Source organism: Coturnix japonica, chromosome 15, assembly GCF_054131305.1.
Source record: "Coturnix japonica strain WE chromosome 15, WE-NBRP24, whole genome shotgun sequence".
Classification (NCBI taxonomy): Eukaryota; Metazoa; Chordata; class Aves; order Galliformes; family Phasianidae; genus Coturnix; species Coturnix japonica.
In genome coordinates, this window is record NC_140677.1 from 8,635,675 (window position 1) to 8,648,229 (window position 12,555).

At 47.1% G+C, this 12,555-nt stretch overlaps 1 protein-coding gene across 4 annotated transcripts in view; it reads right to left on the bottom strand.

The window, feature by feature from the left end:
* Positions 1 to 571: 571 nt before the first annotated feature.
* Positions 572 to 12,555, bottom strand: part of SETD5 (SET domain containing 5) — a 58,425-nt gene continuing 46,441 nt past the window's right edge. For 3 of the 4 annotated variants that reach the window (XM_085516793.1, XM_015874946.3, XM_085516794.1), the window contains 6 exons: positions 12,078 to 12,134; positions 10,140 to 10,586; positions 9,226 to 9,512; positions 6,063 to 6,196; positions 3,033 to 3,106; positions 572 to 2,851 (listed from right to left, as the gene is read on the bottom strand). In XM_085516793.1, coding sequence (XP_085372919.1) covers positions 2,252 to 2,851; positions 3,033 to 3,106; positions 6,063 to 6,196; positions 9,226 to 9,512; positions 10,140 to 10,586; positions 12,078 to 12,134 — 1,599 coding nt within the window. In that variant the 3' untranslated portion in view covers positions 572 to 2,251. The remainder of the gene's footprint in view (positions 2,852 to 3,032; positions 3,107 to 6,062; positions 6,197 to 9,225; positions 9,513 to 10,139; positions 10,587 to 12,077; positions 12,135 to 12,555) is intronic. The other variant, XM_085516795.1, reaches the window with a different exon arrangement.

Here is a 12,555-nt window from a genome sequence, read left to right on the forward strand (position 1 = left end):
GTTTGATACGGTGTTTCACAAAACCTTATTGAAAAATATAATTCAAACCAGACGAGCTCTGAGCCCCGTGCTGTGCTGGGAAGCGGGACGGGACACGGCTGCGACACCGGGCGGGGGTCGGGGTCAGCCGCAGGGGGTATAAAGCGGGGCTGGCTGCTGCCTGGGGGCACAGACCGACCCGGCTGAACGACCTGCCCTGATGGCTGCAGGGCTGCCACAAACCATGGAGGCGTTGGGCGCCTCACGCTCAAAGTGTGGCTGCACTCAGGGCCCAGCTCGGGATTCCTAAGGAAAAGGGGAGCGATGGTAAAACAGGGCACCAGCACAACACGGATAGCGGCACGATGGGCAGAAGCACCAAACGCGGCCCTAGAACGGGCCATGAAGGAGGTAACGCTGGGAGCAGCCTCCACCAGCAGCTTCATCCCAAACAGTGGGAGCCAGGAACCTGTGGGAGCTGCCCTGACCTCAACAGCCTGAAATACAGGCAGAGGGATGATAAGGTTGGGAAGGAGCAGAGCAGGCGCAGCCCTGCGCAGCACTGGGGGTGGTGGGATTCCAGAAACACTGCTTTTCGAGTTAAGTATTTTTATTATCAAAATTATTACATCTCTTGTGAAAGTTCAAATGTTACAGCACGGTGTAAAAACTCCACTAGAGTAAGAAGCTACAGCCCCCCACCTTTCCAAGAGCTTTCCAGGGTCCCTCCCCTCCTGCCCCGCTGTGACCAGAGGTGCTGCTGTCCGGGCACTGAGCTCCCCCGGCCCCCTCCTGCCGCCCTGCAGGGCAGAGCCCGCCTGCCCCGTGCTGCTCCTGGCGTGGAAGGGGAGGCTGCACACCCAGGGCTAAGCCGAGCGAAGTTTACACCTAATTTTATACAGTATACAGACACCCGACTGCAGGGTGACAAGTTCCATCCCAACATGCTCACAGCCAGACAGTGTGAGGAAAGTGAACTCTTTGATTCCGTAGTTTAAAAGTCTCCCCCACCCTCCCCCGACCCGGGTTGAACGAACGCCTGATTTCGGTTGTGAATTAAGAGAGACCTGTAACAGTCCTAAAAAATAAGAGAAGAGAGGAAGGAAGCAGACTGTGCATCTGAAAGGACAGGGGAGACAGACTCACAGCATCATGTTATCCGAGAGAAAAGGAGAAGTTCCACTGCAGCACCAGGGATGACACCTGTCGTATATTAGCTAACCTACTATGGTTATAACTGAATATAAAATTAGATAAATAAAAACACGCCCGATATTACAGTAAACAAGTGAGAAAGAAGCTGGCAATCGTATGGAATTGAGCAGACAGCACGCTGTGCTCGGGCTGGCTCTGCCCTGCTTTGCAGACAGGTGGGAGGGACATCCCACGTGCCACCCCAACACGCAGGCTCCCCTGGCACATCACAGCCCCCCCCCAGCACCGTGACCCTCCCTGCAGCTGCTCAGCCCCCTGCCAGCCCCCAGCACACCACAGCACCGCCACCGCGTGGCTCCGTGGGGTCCCTGACCCCAGCACGTCCGCCCTGCAGGTCAGACCCCCCTCCCCCCCACTGCTCCCCACTCACAGACCTGCACCCCACGCGCTGATCACGCCGTGGGGCAGCACATCCAGCTCCCCTGCAGCAATGGGCACACGAGGTCCCGCTCCCTGCCGCTCGTTCACATTGATGGAGACTCGTCCTGGAAATGCTCTGACTGCGGCAGCCCGGCCCGAGGCAGCAGTGTGCGCTCATCTGCTTGTGACTGGAATGATCGTAACGGATTAAAGCCCTCCCCAGAACGCGCTGAGAACCTGACCTATAAAGAGAGCTTTGGGATCGGAGTTAAACTTCCCCAATGATTTCTTTAAACTGCATTTGTATCAAAAAAACATGTCCGTACTGCATGAGTGACCATGGCCACGGGCACGGACAAGAGACAGAGGCTGCACCACAGTCATTGCACTTGAACCATTTGCTTTTTTTTTTTTCTTTTTTTCTATTTTTCTATTTTTTTTTTACCTTTTGCAATGTACTCACACATCAGGGAACAGCTTTGCTACAGTCTCTGCCTCAGAGAAATCTGCTTTCATCTGCAAGGCCAGAGGCCAATACTGCTCACAAATCTCACCCGTGCATTCAGACCTCAGCCTCTGACCCCCCCCCCGGCACCCAGCATCGGGTGCGACCTCCCAACACCGGCCCAGGAGCCACTTCCAGAGGTAACTGGAAGGAGCTGTGGGCAGTTTTGTTCCTCCTGGAGTCCGAGCAGCCCTAGGAAAGTCCCGTTTGAGTCTTTACTCCAGAACCTTGAAGCTGCTGCAGTCTGTACTGATGGACGCTGCTGCCCCCTCGGTGCGGGTAGTGTTGTGCACTGGAAATCACCGCCCCCCGGGAGCCCTGGTAAAGAACCGACTGCCCAGAGCTCGGTAGGTTGATAGTCCGCAAGTCTGACTGTAGTGACCTGGAGCTTTGGGGAGCTGAGGTGGAGCTGGACGCTCCTGTGCAGGGCTGAGAGCCAGACTCTGAGGGAAGAGAGTCCACAGCCATTTGCTGTGCTGGGCTGGCAGCAGCTGGGCAGCTCTTCTTCAGGAGGCTGCTGCTGGCACTGCCAGAGTGCTGCTGGCTGCTGTAATACCCCGAATTCCCTGCAAACAGGGCAGAGGAGTCTGTGGAGACCAAGTGGGCAGGGCTGGAGTACGAGGAAGAGGAGAGGGAGGTTTCCGAGGAACTGTGGGAGAGGCTGTGTCCTGTCCTCTGTGCTGCCGCTCGGTAGCTGTAGCCAGGAGAAGGAGTTAGGTGTCCTCGGTAGGGGGAGGAACTCTGCTGGAGAAGGGTCTGTGACTCTGCCTGGGGACTGTCAGACTGCAGGAGCTGAACGTGTCGGTGGGAAAAAAAAAGACATCAGACACAATTCCCTATTTCCTGCCTCATCACACTCTAGTTGCTTAGTACATCAGGACTGGGAATAACTGACAGCTCAACAGTTTCCTTCCTGCTAATGCTGTCTAAAGCTTTACTTCTGAACGGGCAGATAACAAATGGCAGAATTTACCTGGTAGCTGTATCGAGAAGGACTGTAAACTGCTGGTCCTTTGTGGGCTTCTGGAGTGTCTCCTCCTGCTGTATCTGCAAGGCAGAGCACAGGCAACATGTTACACTTCACCCCTGGACTGAGGTCACCACAGTTCCCTCTCAAGTGACACCTGCACGCTGCAGCTGTCTTGTTCTGCCTCCATCTACAGCTGAGATGAGAGTGGCTCCTCCAGTCATTGGCCTTTCGGAAGCTGAAGAACCCCAACAGAAGGCAGTTGTAAACATTCATGTGACTCACTACAGCCACACACATTAGGCACTGCTGCTTCCCTTACACCAACTCTGGTTTAGTGCAAAGCTCACCTGCCTTGGCCCAATCTACCTGAATGACCAGTGACAGAATGCAGGCTGCATGTGCTCCTGGGGTTTCCAGAAGGAACAAGAGGCAGAAGCCGGTTTCTAAGGACTCAGCAGTTCCCCACTCAGTTTTGGCCATAGGAATTCTCCCTGGCTTCGGTTACAACTGCGGAAATAAAACTACTCCTTCCTAGATGTGCTGTCAGCAGGCTCCTGCTGCTGGTTCTCCTCAAAGGCAGATCCAGGTGGTGCCCAAGACTGAAGTCCCACGCTGCCAAGGCTGACCGTACCTCTGCTGCCATGCTGGGGAACATGCTTTACAAGTCAGTGTGCTGCTCCAAACCAGCTTACGCTTAGATCTCAGAAAACGCTGACCAAGATGGTGAAAAGGTGCACCTGCTGGGGGGGTAACAGCAGCACAGCACACGCTGATGCGTCATAGCTACATGAGAGGGAAGACTGAATAAGGATTTTCTTAGCAGAGCAAACCCTTCCAATGCCCCGATCTTAGACGGCAGGAGAGTTTTTTGTCCCAGATAACCAAACCTCAACTGAGATAGGCAAGAAGTACGTTCAAACAAGTGACCCAGTTATTCTGACATGCATGTTCTTCTGTAGCCACTACTACAACCATGGGACTTAGCAAGTGATCGTGCTTTGTTTAGGAGAGAGAGAAACCGGTGGGACTGGAAGATTTCACATCAGATTTATGATGTTGCAGGCTGATGAGATGGAGCTGTTTATCTGCAGCATCTCAGGGATTCTCAGCAGCAGCGTTTGAAACGCCTTGGTGAAATAGTGTCAGTATTAGTATCGAATTTACATGACAGATGTCTCTCAGTCCTGAAACAGGACATGCTGCATTGGTCTGCTCTGTATGTCTGCCAGGCAGGTCTGGCTTTGTACCAGATGCCCTGGCATGAGTATCAGTGCCAGCAGTGCCCATGGCTTTGTTGCGGTTGTTGTCCTGTGCTACATCATGGTTGCTGGCACAGCCGAACAGGAACCTGGATGGAATTGTCTTCTGTGCTGCTGAGGCTCAGACATCTTTCCTCTGGGCACAAGACCTGCACAGAGGCTGATACAAGAAGCTTCCACCATGTATCCTGTGCCACCTTCCATTTCCTGAAACCACATCCAAAGCACCGAGTAGCTGTTTGCTGCTGGTGACATTCTGAGTACCGCACTGCAGAAAGGCAAAGATTGCAGTCAAGGCATGTTTTGTTAAGCAGTCTTGCACAGAGACTAACTATTCAAGCCAGGAGATCAGAAATTGAATCAGAAGAATTCTAAAGATTTCAGGAAGAAACTGTTTCTTAAAAGGCCAATTACACAAACGGTGCTGCAGATATTAGGCGCAGTGTTTACGCACAAAATCATCCTTGGGGAGTGAAGGCTACATAGAGAGTCTACATTACAAAAGGTGAATAAACTGCAAACTTTCCTGAATTCCCTTTATGCCATTTTAACAAGACAAAGCCAGCACTTCCCTCCATGATTTCTCAATACCTGCACGAGAAAGGACACGAAGCAGGAGTGAGAAGTGCTTCTTTTCCACTTCCATTGGAATGAGAAATACACAAAAGAGAATTACAGTTGGGTCCCATTAAATCAGCAGCATTTTTGACAAGTCTTAAGAGAATCCCTTGAGACTACACGAAGAAAATGCACTGAAGGGAGATGCTCCAGAGAGATCCAGATCCCCACTACAGATCATCAGCAAGCTATAAGCATATCAGTGAGGGAGTCCTTAATAGTTCTCAACTGTGAAGAAGCAGAGATCAATAGCAACGCAGACTAAGTTATTTAAACGTGATGATCCATCATCATAAATCACAAGGGAGAGCAGGGTTCTGTTACATACTGGACATGTTAGGAAAAACAGCAACCATATTCAACAGGGACTGTAAAATAAATAGAAGACGAATAACTCCATATTACAGCTAAGAAATCGGGCCATGATAAAGTGATCTGCCCACCTTACAGGAAGTCACAACTGACCTTTAATCCCAGGTGGATAACAGAGGGATGTAAGCTCAGCTCAAGTCACAAGCACTCACTGACCCCGTGTGCTACTCAGTGAGTGAGCACAGCCCATCAGTCACAGAAGGGAGGAACAGCAAGGCAGAACTGAGCTCACCTCAGTGAATAAGTGTATCTCATAAAACCAACAAGCATCACGACTCAAGGAATCAAGTAACTTCAAAACAGAGATGAGGTAAGGTGTGGAAGCTATATTATATAGGAAGCTATATTAAATTATTTAAGAGCTATATTAGCTCCTACCACTGCCTGAAGCAAATGTGCATTTCAGTGAGCAATACATTTTTCTGGATGTTCAGCCAAGTAGGATTATTAAGGGATACCACCCTCATGTTCCCAGAACACAGGTGCAATTAAGGCAATGTCAGTTAACTCATCTATCCAAGGGCAAAGAAGCTGCCACTGCCAGAGCCAAAATGCAGCTGGATCTTGAATCCAAACTCCAGACAAAACTGGACAACTTCCAGGTCTAACAGGAGACGTTTACAGGCTCAGGCAATATTATCCAAATAAGGAAGCATGGTTTGCAGAAGGCCTTTATCAGGCATTGATGATGCTAGAGATGAAGGTACAAACGAATTCACTGGCAAGTTTATAAAGCTGAGACCATTATCTCCCCACCAACAAGGAACTCAGAAGCTCTTCCTACCTGCATCCCTCTCAACAACGCTGTCACGGGTAGGTGAGGATTCATTTCTCTGGGATACCTTTGCACCACTTCGTAGCACCTTCTCAAGTATACCTCGCCCCTCTCGAAGCCTCTCCACCGACGTTGGGACCATCCTGCAACAAAAAAGCCAGTAACAGCTGAGGACTTCTGTTACTCAGTTGAGACAAATGTGACCAGCGCACAAGGGGGTTCAGGGGGGAGTCCTGGCTATAATTACAAGACACGTTTGTCTTTGAAGTCTCAAAGGTTTCTATTGAAATGCACTGATAGGAAGTTATTGCAGCTTCAAACCTCTACCACAGAACGGAGGGATCAGAGAATACCAGCTCTCTAACACAGAGGAGGAATAAAATTCTGCACTGCTTTTGCAACACAAATAAGCTCCTGTGGGATTTCAGACTGTCCATCACTGGTTACTATGATAGCGCTGCCCTGAGAAAAACAAGGTCTTTTATCAGAAGGATGCTATAAACATTCAGCTCAGTACATCACCCTATTACAGGATATTTTGTCTCAGAAAGTTGTTTCAAGATTCAACAGCACTTTGAAAACCTGCTGTTGTCTTAAAATTGCATTTAGGTGTTTTACACAGATTACTTCTATTCAAACTAAAAAGAAGGAAAACCAATATCTTATGACAATAAAATGCCAACACAGTAGTGAGATAGTGCACTGTTCCTGCAGCAGAGCTACCATGACCATTCGGTCCATTATTTGTACTTTGTGCCATTTAATCTGCAATATAAAACCTCTCAAGATTGGTGCCAGACCTCATTCCATCATTTGTTACAAGCATTTGGTCTAAAGCTGGAAAACAGAAGTGAAGTGGCTTTCCTAAAGCCAATCTACAGAAGCAGGGCCACTGACACACCCCAGATCCCTGCCACACACCTACCATGCACTGGATCATCCAAACCTCTTTAAAGGTATGTGTTTTAACCTGTAAAATAGTAGCACTTCCATCAGGGATTCATGTTGCCTTATCCCAGACACTGAAAAACGTGTGCCCTAAAAATGCCCAAATATCATATAATTATATTCAAACATTACATTAAACATACTGCATATCATGCATATATGCAGTCTAAGAATGTATGTCCTGTATTTAACATATATTTTTAAAGATACATTAAAAACTGTATTTTACATTATCTTTTAAAAAATGCATTTAATAGCCCAGATATTGAAATTCACCCCTCACTGGAGCGGAAGGGAAAAGGGGCCACAGTTCACACCTCATGGAGGTGAATGGGGTGAGGGGGTGAATTCACACCTTCGTTGCTGCTATTGTTTTGCTGGAGACAGTTTTCTGCAAGGCTGGGTTTACTGGGCACAGCAGCACATCTGTTTACATTGTGATGGCTGTATCTTGGCAACTGAAAGAGACAGAAACTTCATTTTTTTTAAACGAAAGCTATTGGCAAATAGTGTAGAATTCAACAAAAATCCGGACAAATGAAAATTAAGGCACGAAATTTTAGATCCCACCATTTTCTTTTGTCCCTTGTATGACACTATTGTGAATGTCTGGAGTTTATCAGACATGTGAGCGCCCAGAGTTAAAGATGAGACTGGTCCACATGTTTAACTCTGCAACGTGCAGATTCTAAGATCTGTTTCTTTTTAAAGTGGAAGGAGACCATAATTATCAGCCTTGCCCATTAAAAGACAGAACAGGGATTAAAAAAGAATAAAAAGGCAGCAAAGCTGCTTAATCCTATTTCAAAACACAACAGCGTGGCTTCAACTTTTATATTCAGAGTCCTATGACAATACCATATTTAATCCTGCAACTCTTGAAGTCATGTGATAAACTGAAGCCACAGCATCTACTGAGGAGGAGCAGATGAAGCAAACAGAGCAGCCCCACATAGGAGCAAGGTGACTGCAGACACTTCATCTCCAACTAAGATTTTTTTCCCATTCAGCTGGATTTTTCTTACACCTTTTTGCAGGCAGAAGGAAGTGGTAAGGGAGGGAGGGAAAGGGCAGGTGATACCTGCACAAAATAATCATGAAGCAATCATCAGCTGCCTGTCCCAGCTGCGGTCAGTCCTGACGCCTGGCCAGAAGGTCAGCAGGCAGACAGACTACACAATAGCACCGACTGCTATCACAAAGAAAATTGTATCTCGTAAATTTACACTGGAAGAGTGAGGATATTTGGGGTGGGGAAGGACTGTGAAAAGGAAGAAAGCACATCTTATTATTCCTCTAAATCCATCCAAACCAATGTTTCTGAGATACTACCAACCTCACATTTCTTGCAGTCTTTAGCACCACTCAGCCACCTTTCTCTTCCCACCCCCTGCCAGGGCACAAGCAGTGACACAAGTGCACGTGTGCCAACTGGGTGTTATAAATATGCCTTTACACTTGCACTGTCCACAAACAGAACGTGAACGAAAGGCAGCAAAGCCACTCTACTACATCTCTCCAGCTAGCAGAACATCCTAAATTCCAACCATCACCGTGTATAAAGACTATAGCTCAATACTCTGCATTTCAGCACAGCAGTGCTTCATGTTGGCCATCAGGCTTTACTATGGAGTTTAAAAGTCTCTGAAAACTTGCATTTCCCCAAATTAAACCTTCACACAGTAACACAATAGGGAGATTTTTTCACACTTTTAGCAAACCAACTGCAGCCTGGTAACTGCACTTCAAAGCTATTTGTGCAAGTACAGGAAAGCTGAGGCTGTTCCACTGTCCCTGCTTCTCACATGCAAGGTTGCAGAGGGCTCCATCAGCTTCTGAAAAGACCAACCCCATATCACATACGTCAAAAACAGAATGGAAATTCAACAACAAAAGACCTTTTAACCTACAACTAGATTAAATTCTCATTACAAGTTAAGTCCTTCAAACTTGGGTCCTTAAAAGGAAACTGGTGTAAGAGAGAACTGTTTAACTTCATCTTTCAAGGCAGATTTTTGATATCTAAACTAAGAACTAAAGGGCATGCCGAGTAGGCTGCTGGTATTCTTCACAGTTCAGCAATTAAGAAAGAGAACTATGCCAAGACACTCAACAGAATCCATCCCACTACAATTACTGTAACAGAAATGCCCTCCCCCCCCATCCCAAGTTTGGTTCATCTCTGCAGAGCAGTCTGAGCCTTGCTTGGAGGGATAACACTCACCACCTGCTGCTGATGTTCTCCTGGGATTTGCAGAGCGATGCTGAGGAACCAGCCCCCCTTGAGTCTGGTGGGCTGATGTCCTCTACATGAGGCAGGGAAGGATGAGAAGGGGAGAAGCCACTTTGTGGGGAGGATGGAGTTCGTACTACAGAGCCCGGCAGGCTGCTGGCATCTGTGTCAGTCCCAGAACCACTGCTGCCCTGCCGGGTAGGAGTCCCTGCACATCGCACTGAATCGCCTCCCTCCTTGGCTTCCTGCTTCCTCTTGCGGTATTCTAGCAGAGATACCTGCAAGGAAAATACAGCTATGAGTCAGGGGAAGCTATGGACAAGGTTAGGGGAAAGAACACGTCTACACATCATTTTAAAAATTATTTCTCTTTGCAGACGAGACCTTAGAAGTTACATTGGGATTATAAATCTTCCTGAATCTGCAGGAAATCTGTGAAAAGAGCTAAATGGTGCAAATTTGGACCACTTACCCACATTTACAACTGATACTGCAGAAGAGATATACAGCTACTTTGCTTCTGAAATTTCACACTCTTTCTGACACTCTTCAGCACTCCGTGGTTTGTGACACAACACAGTGCAGATCAGTACACCTGTACATCTCAGAAACCTCAAAATAAGAGCCTTCTTCACACAACTGATTCTCAGAGAGTCCTGTTCACCAGTACCACTTCAGCCACACTGAACTGTGTAGGGGACCTGTGACTTGGCAGAGCCTGGCACAGAATTCTAACCTTCTTAGAGCAGGTTCATGCTCTATAAGTAAATTATACTCCTCTAAAAGAGGTGGTATATATTTTGTGCAAATCAGCCCCAGATGTGTCAAAGCTTCATTTTTCCCACGTCTTACCCACAGTAAAAGAATTTCTGCAGTCTTAGACTCGCTCTTACAAGAATAATTACCTTCTTCCTTTGTGGTGGATTCTGGGGGGCAGATCGGACGCCTTCACAAGCCCTCTCACCAGAGGGAGACATGGATCCATGCGCTGTCTCTTTAAGCAGTCCTGACTCATGTCTGCTGAAATATCCTTCAGAAGGAGAGCTGCAGCATCCTGCTTCTGAATTCACTGCTTTCCTTTCTCCCAAACACGCAGATCCCCGCAACAAGCCATCCACACGTGGCATAGCGTTCAATGGGGAAAAGGCATACATTAAATTAAACTCTGTCCGAAAAGCCTGATCAGAGCTTCGTAGCAGCATCTGTGCTTCCCCACTTTTTCCTGGGAAGTTTGTCTCTGAAGTAGAGTTTATGGAAGGCTGTGGAGCCAGATCAGAGGATCCAAAGCTGAGCAGCGACGGCCGTTCCGGGCAGGTGTTTGCACTGGAATCCACATCAGATCGGAGGCAGAGCTACAAAATCCAGGAAGGCCATGGGATGGGGTGGGAAGTCGGGAAAAGGACCAGGATCAGGTAGGGATGGGGAGAGAAATTTAAGTCAGAAAACATTCTGTACAATGCAGACTTCTTGCTTTCCAGTTGGTTTTTGCTTTTAGTCTCCCTTTTGACACTGTACTGCACTGTTCTGTTTGTTCTAGAAGGGAATGATCGGGGCTAAATAGTAATCCAGTTTAGCTGTCTATTACAAGATGCCCTTTCCCCATTTAAAGGTCTTACTGCAGCAGAGGGCAAGACTCAGCATTATCCCTGTCCAGGCAATGAAGGGGAAAAAAAAAAGCATCTCTGAATACCCCACATGTCCCAAAGCTGACATTAACAGTTCATGCTAGCTAGGTTTACTATCAGGAGAAAACAGAAGAGATTTGCTGTCCATTTGCTGCTTTATTGGCCAGCTTCCTGAATGCCCCCAGTCAACCACTACTGACTCCCTAACAATATGATGCCCAGAATCCGCAAGCCATTTGTTTTCACATCTCATTTTCAGCAATCTCTAACAATAGTCCATTCATTTAATTTATAGGGCATTTCTGCATTTTACATTCTCTAACAAAGGCGTAACGGCATCATCTTTGCACTGTCACAGTTTCTGAACACGAGGCACTGATACAATGGTATATCCATTTTTCTAACTTTAAGTGCCAAAAAACCACCCAGGCAAAGGAATAAATGATGCTCTCCTTCACCGTGTTGTCAAGATCTCAGACAATGAACATAACTGACACTACTTCATGCTCTTTGCAGGACTACAGTGCTTAGGGAAAACAGCAGCACCAGGCACCAGATCCGCCCTACTGAAGCTGTTGAAATTTTTTCCACTGTTGTATTACAGCCCCAGTAATCTGCCACATTAGAGATGAATGTGTATTTTCCACTGTGAAATTTGACCTCGTGTTTCACAACAGGCCAGCAGCGAAATAAAGTACTACTATCTTGTGTCTCCTCAATGCTTTAAGACTGCAAGTGAACAAGACATAAATCAAGGCTGAAAAGGGCAGGTCAGGCGCCCCTACCATGCCTCCATAAGCTAGTCTAAATTACTAGCAAACACTGGTAAACCAGCAAAAAACAGCAAAATTCCTTCCCCAGTTGCCATTTTGCTGCCACTCAGTACGTATTGCACACCACTTGTTTTCCTGGGCTGGGGCTGATGCTTACTGTGCTTCCAGCAACCCCAACCTCCTGCCTACACTTCAGTATACCAATTCTTTACATCATCTGTTTTCCACAAATGTCAACAGATAATAAGTTCCAGTCTTTGATTAATTTCATTTCGCTTTGTTTTCTCTCCTGTGATAATCCCAAAACACCTCCTCAGTCTTATTGCAACTAATGCTCCACCCTCGTTCCCAGCAACCCCCAAGCTTCTTATCCCTTCCATCTCACTGAAGCCTCAAATAAACACACGTTCTTCATCCCAAATGCAACTGAGGTAGTGATACCCACCTCAGGTGACATGGACTCTGGTCTATGCGCAGGGGAACTCTCAGGGGAGGATACGTTCTGAAGGGGGGAAAGCATCTGGTTATTCATATAGCCAAACAGTCAAGAAGCAAAATGAAGTCAATTAAAAACAAGCACAGAGGTTAGCAGTGGCCACTCTAAGCAAAGGCTATCCCAGGAACTGGCCCATACTTAATGCTAACTCTGTCAAGTCCAGTGGTTTCTAAAGCTTCCTGGAAGCTTTACAAAATACATTCCCCAGCAAGCCAGCAGAAGATTATCACCTGCTCGCTCAAGGAAGCTTGTAAATCAAGAAAAGAATCATTACTGTTTTCTTCCCACAATGTTGTATGGCCACAGGACTAAAGTACAAACATTTATATGAGTTTATTTTGTGAGACATGTTCTCTCAAGTTAGAATGGAGAACTAAATGAAACAGACATGATATTAAAATAGACTTGTTACGAATGAGCTGCGTTT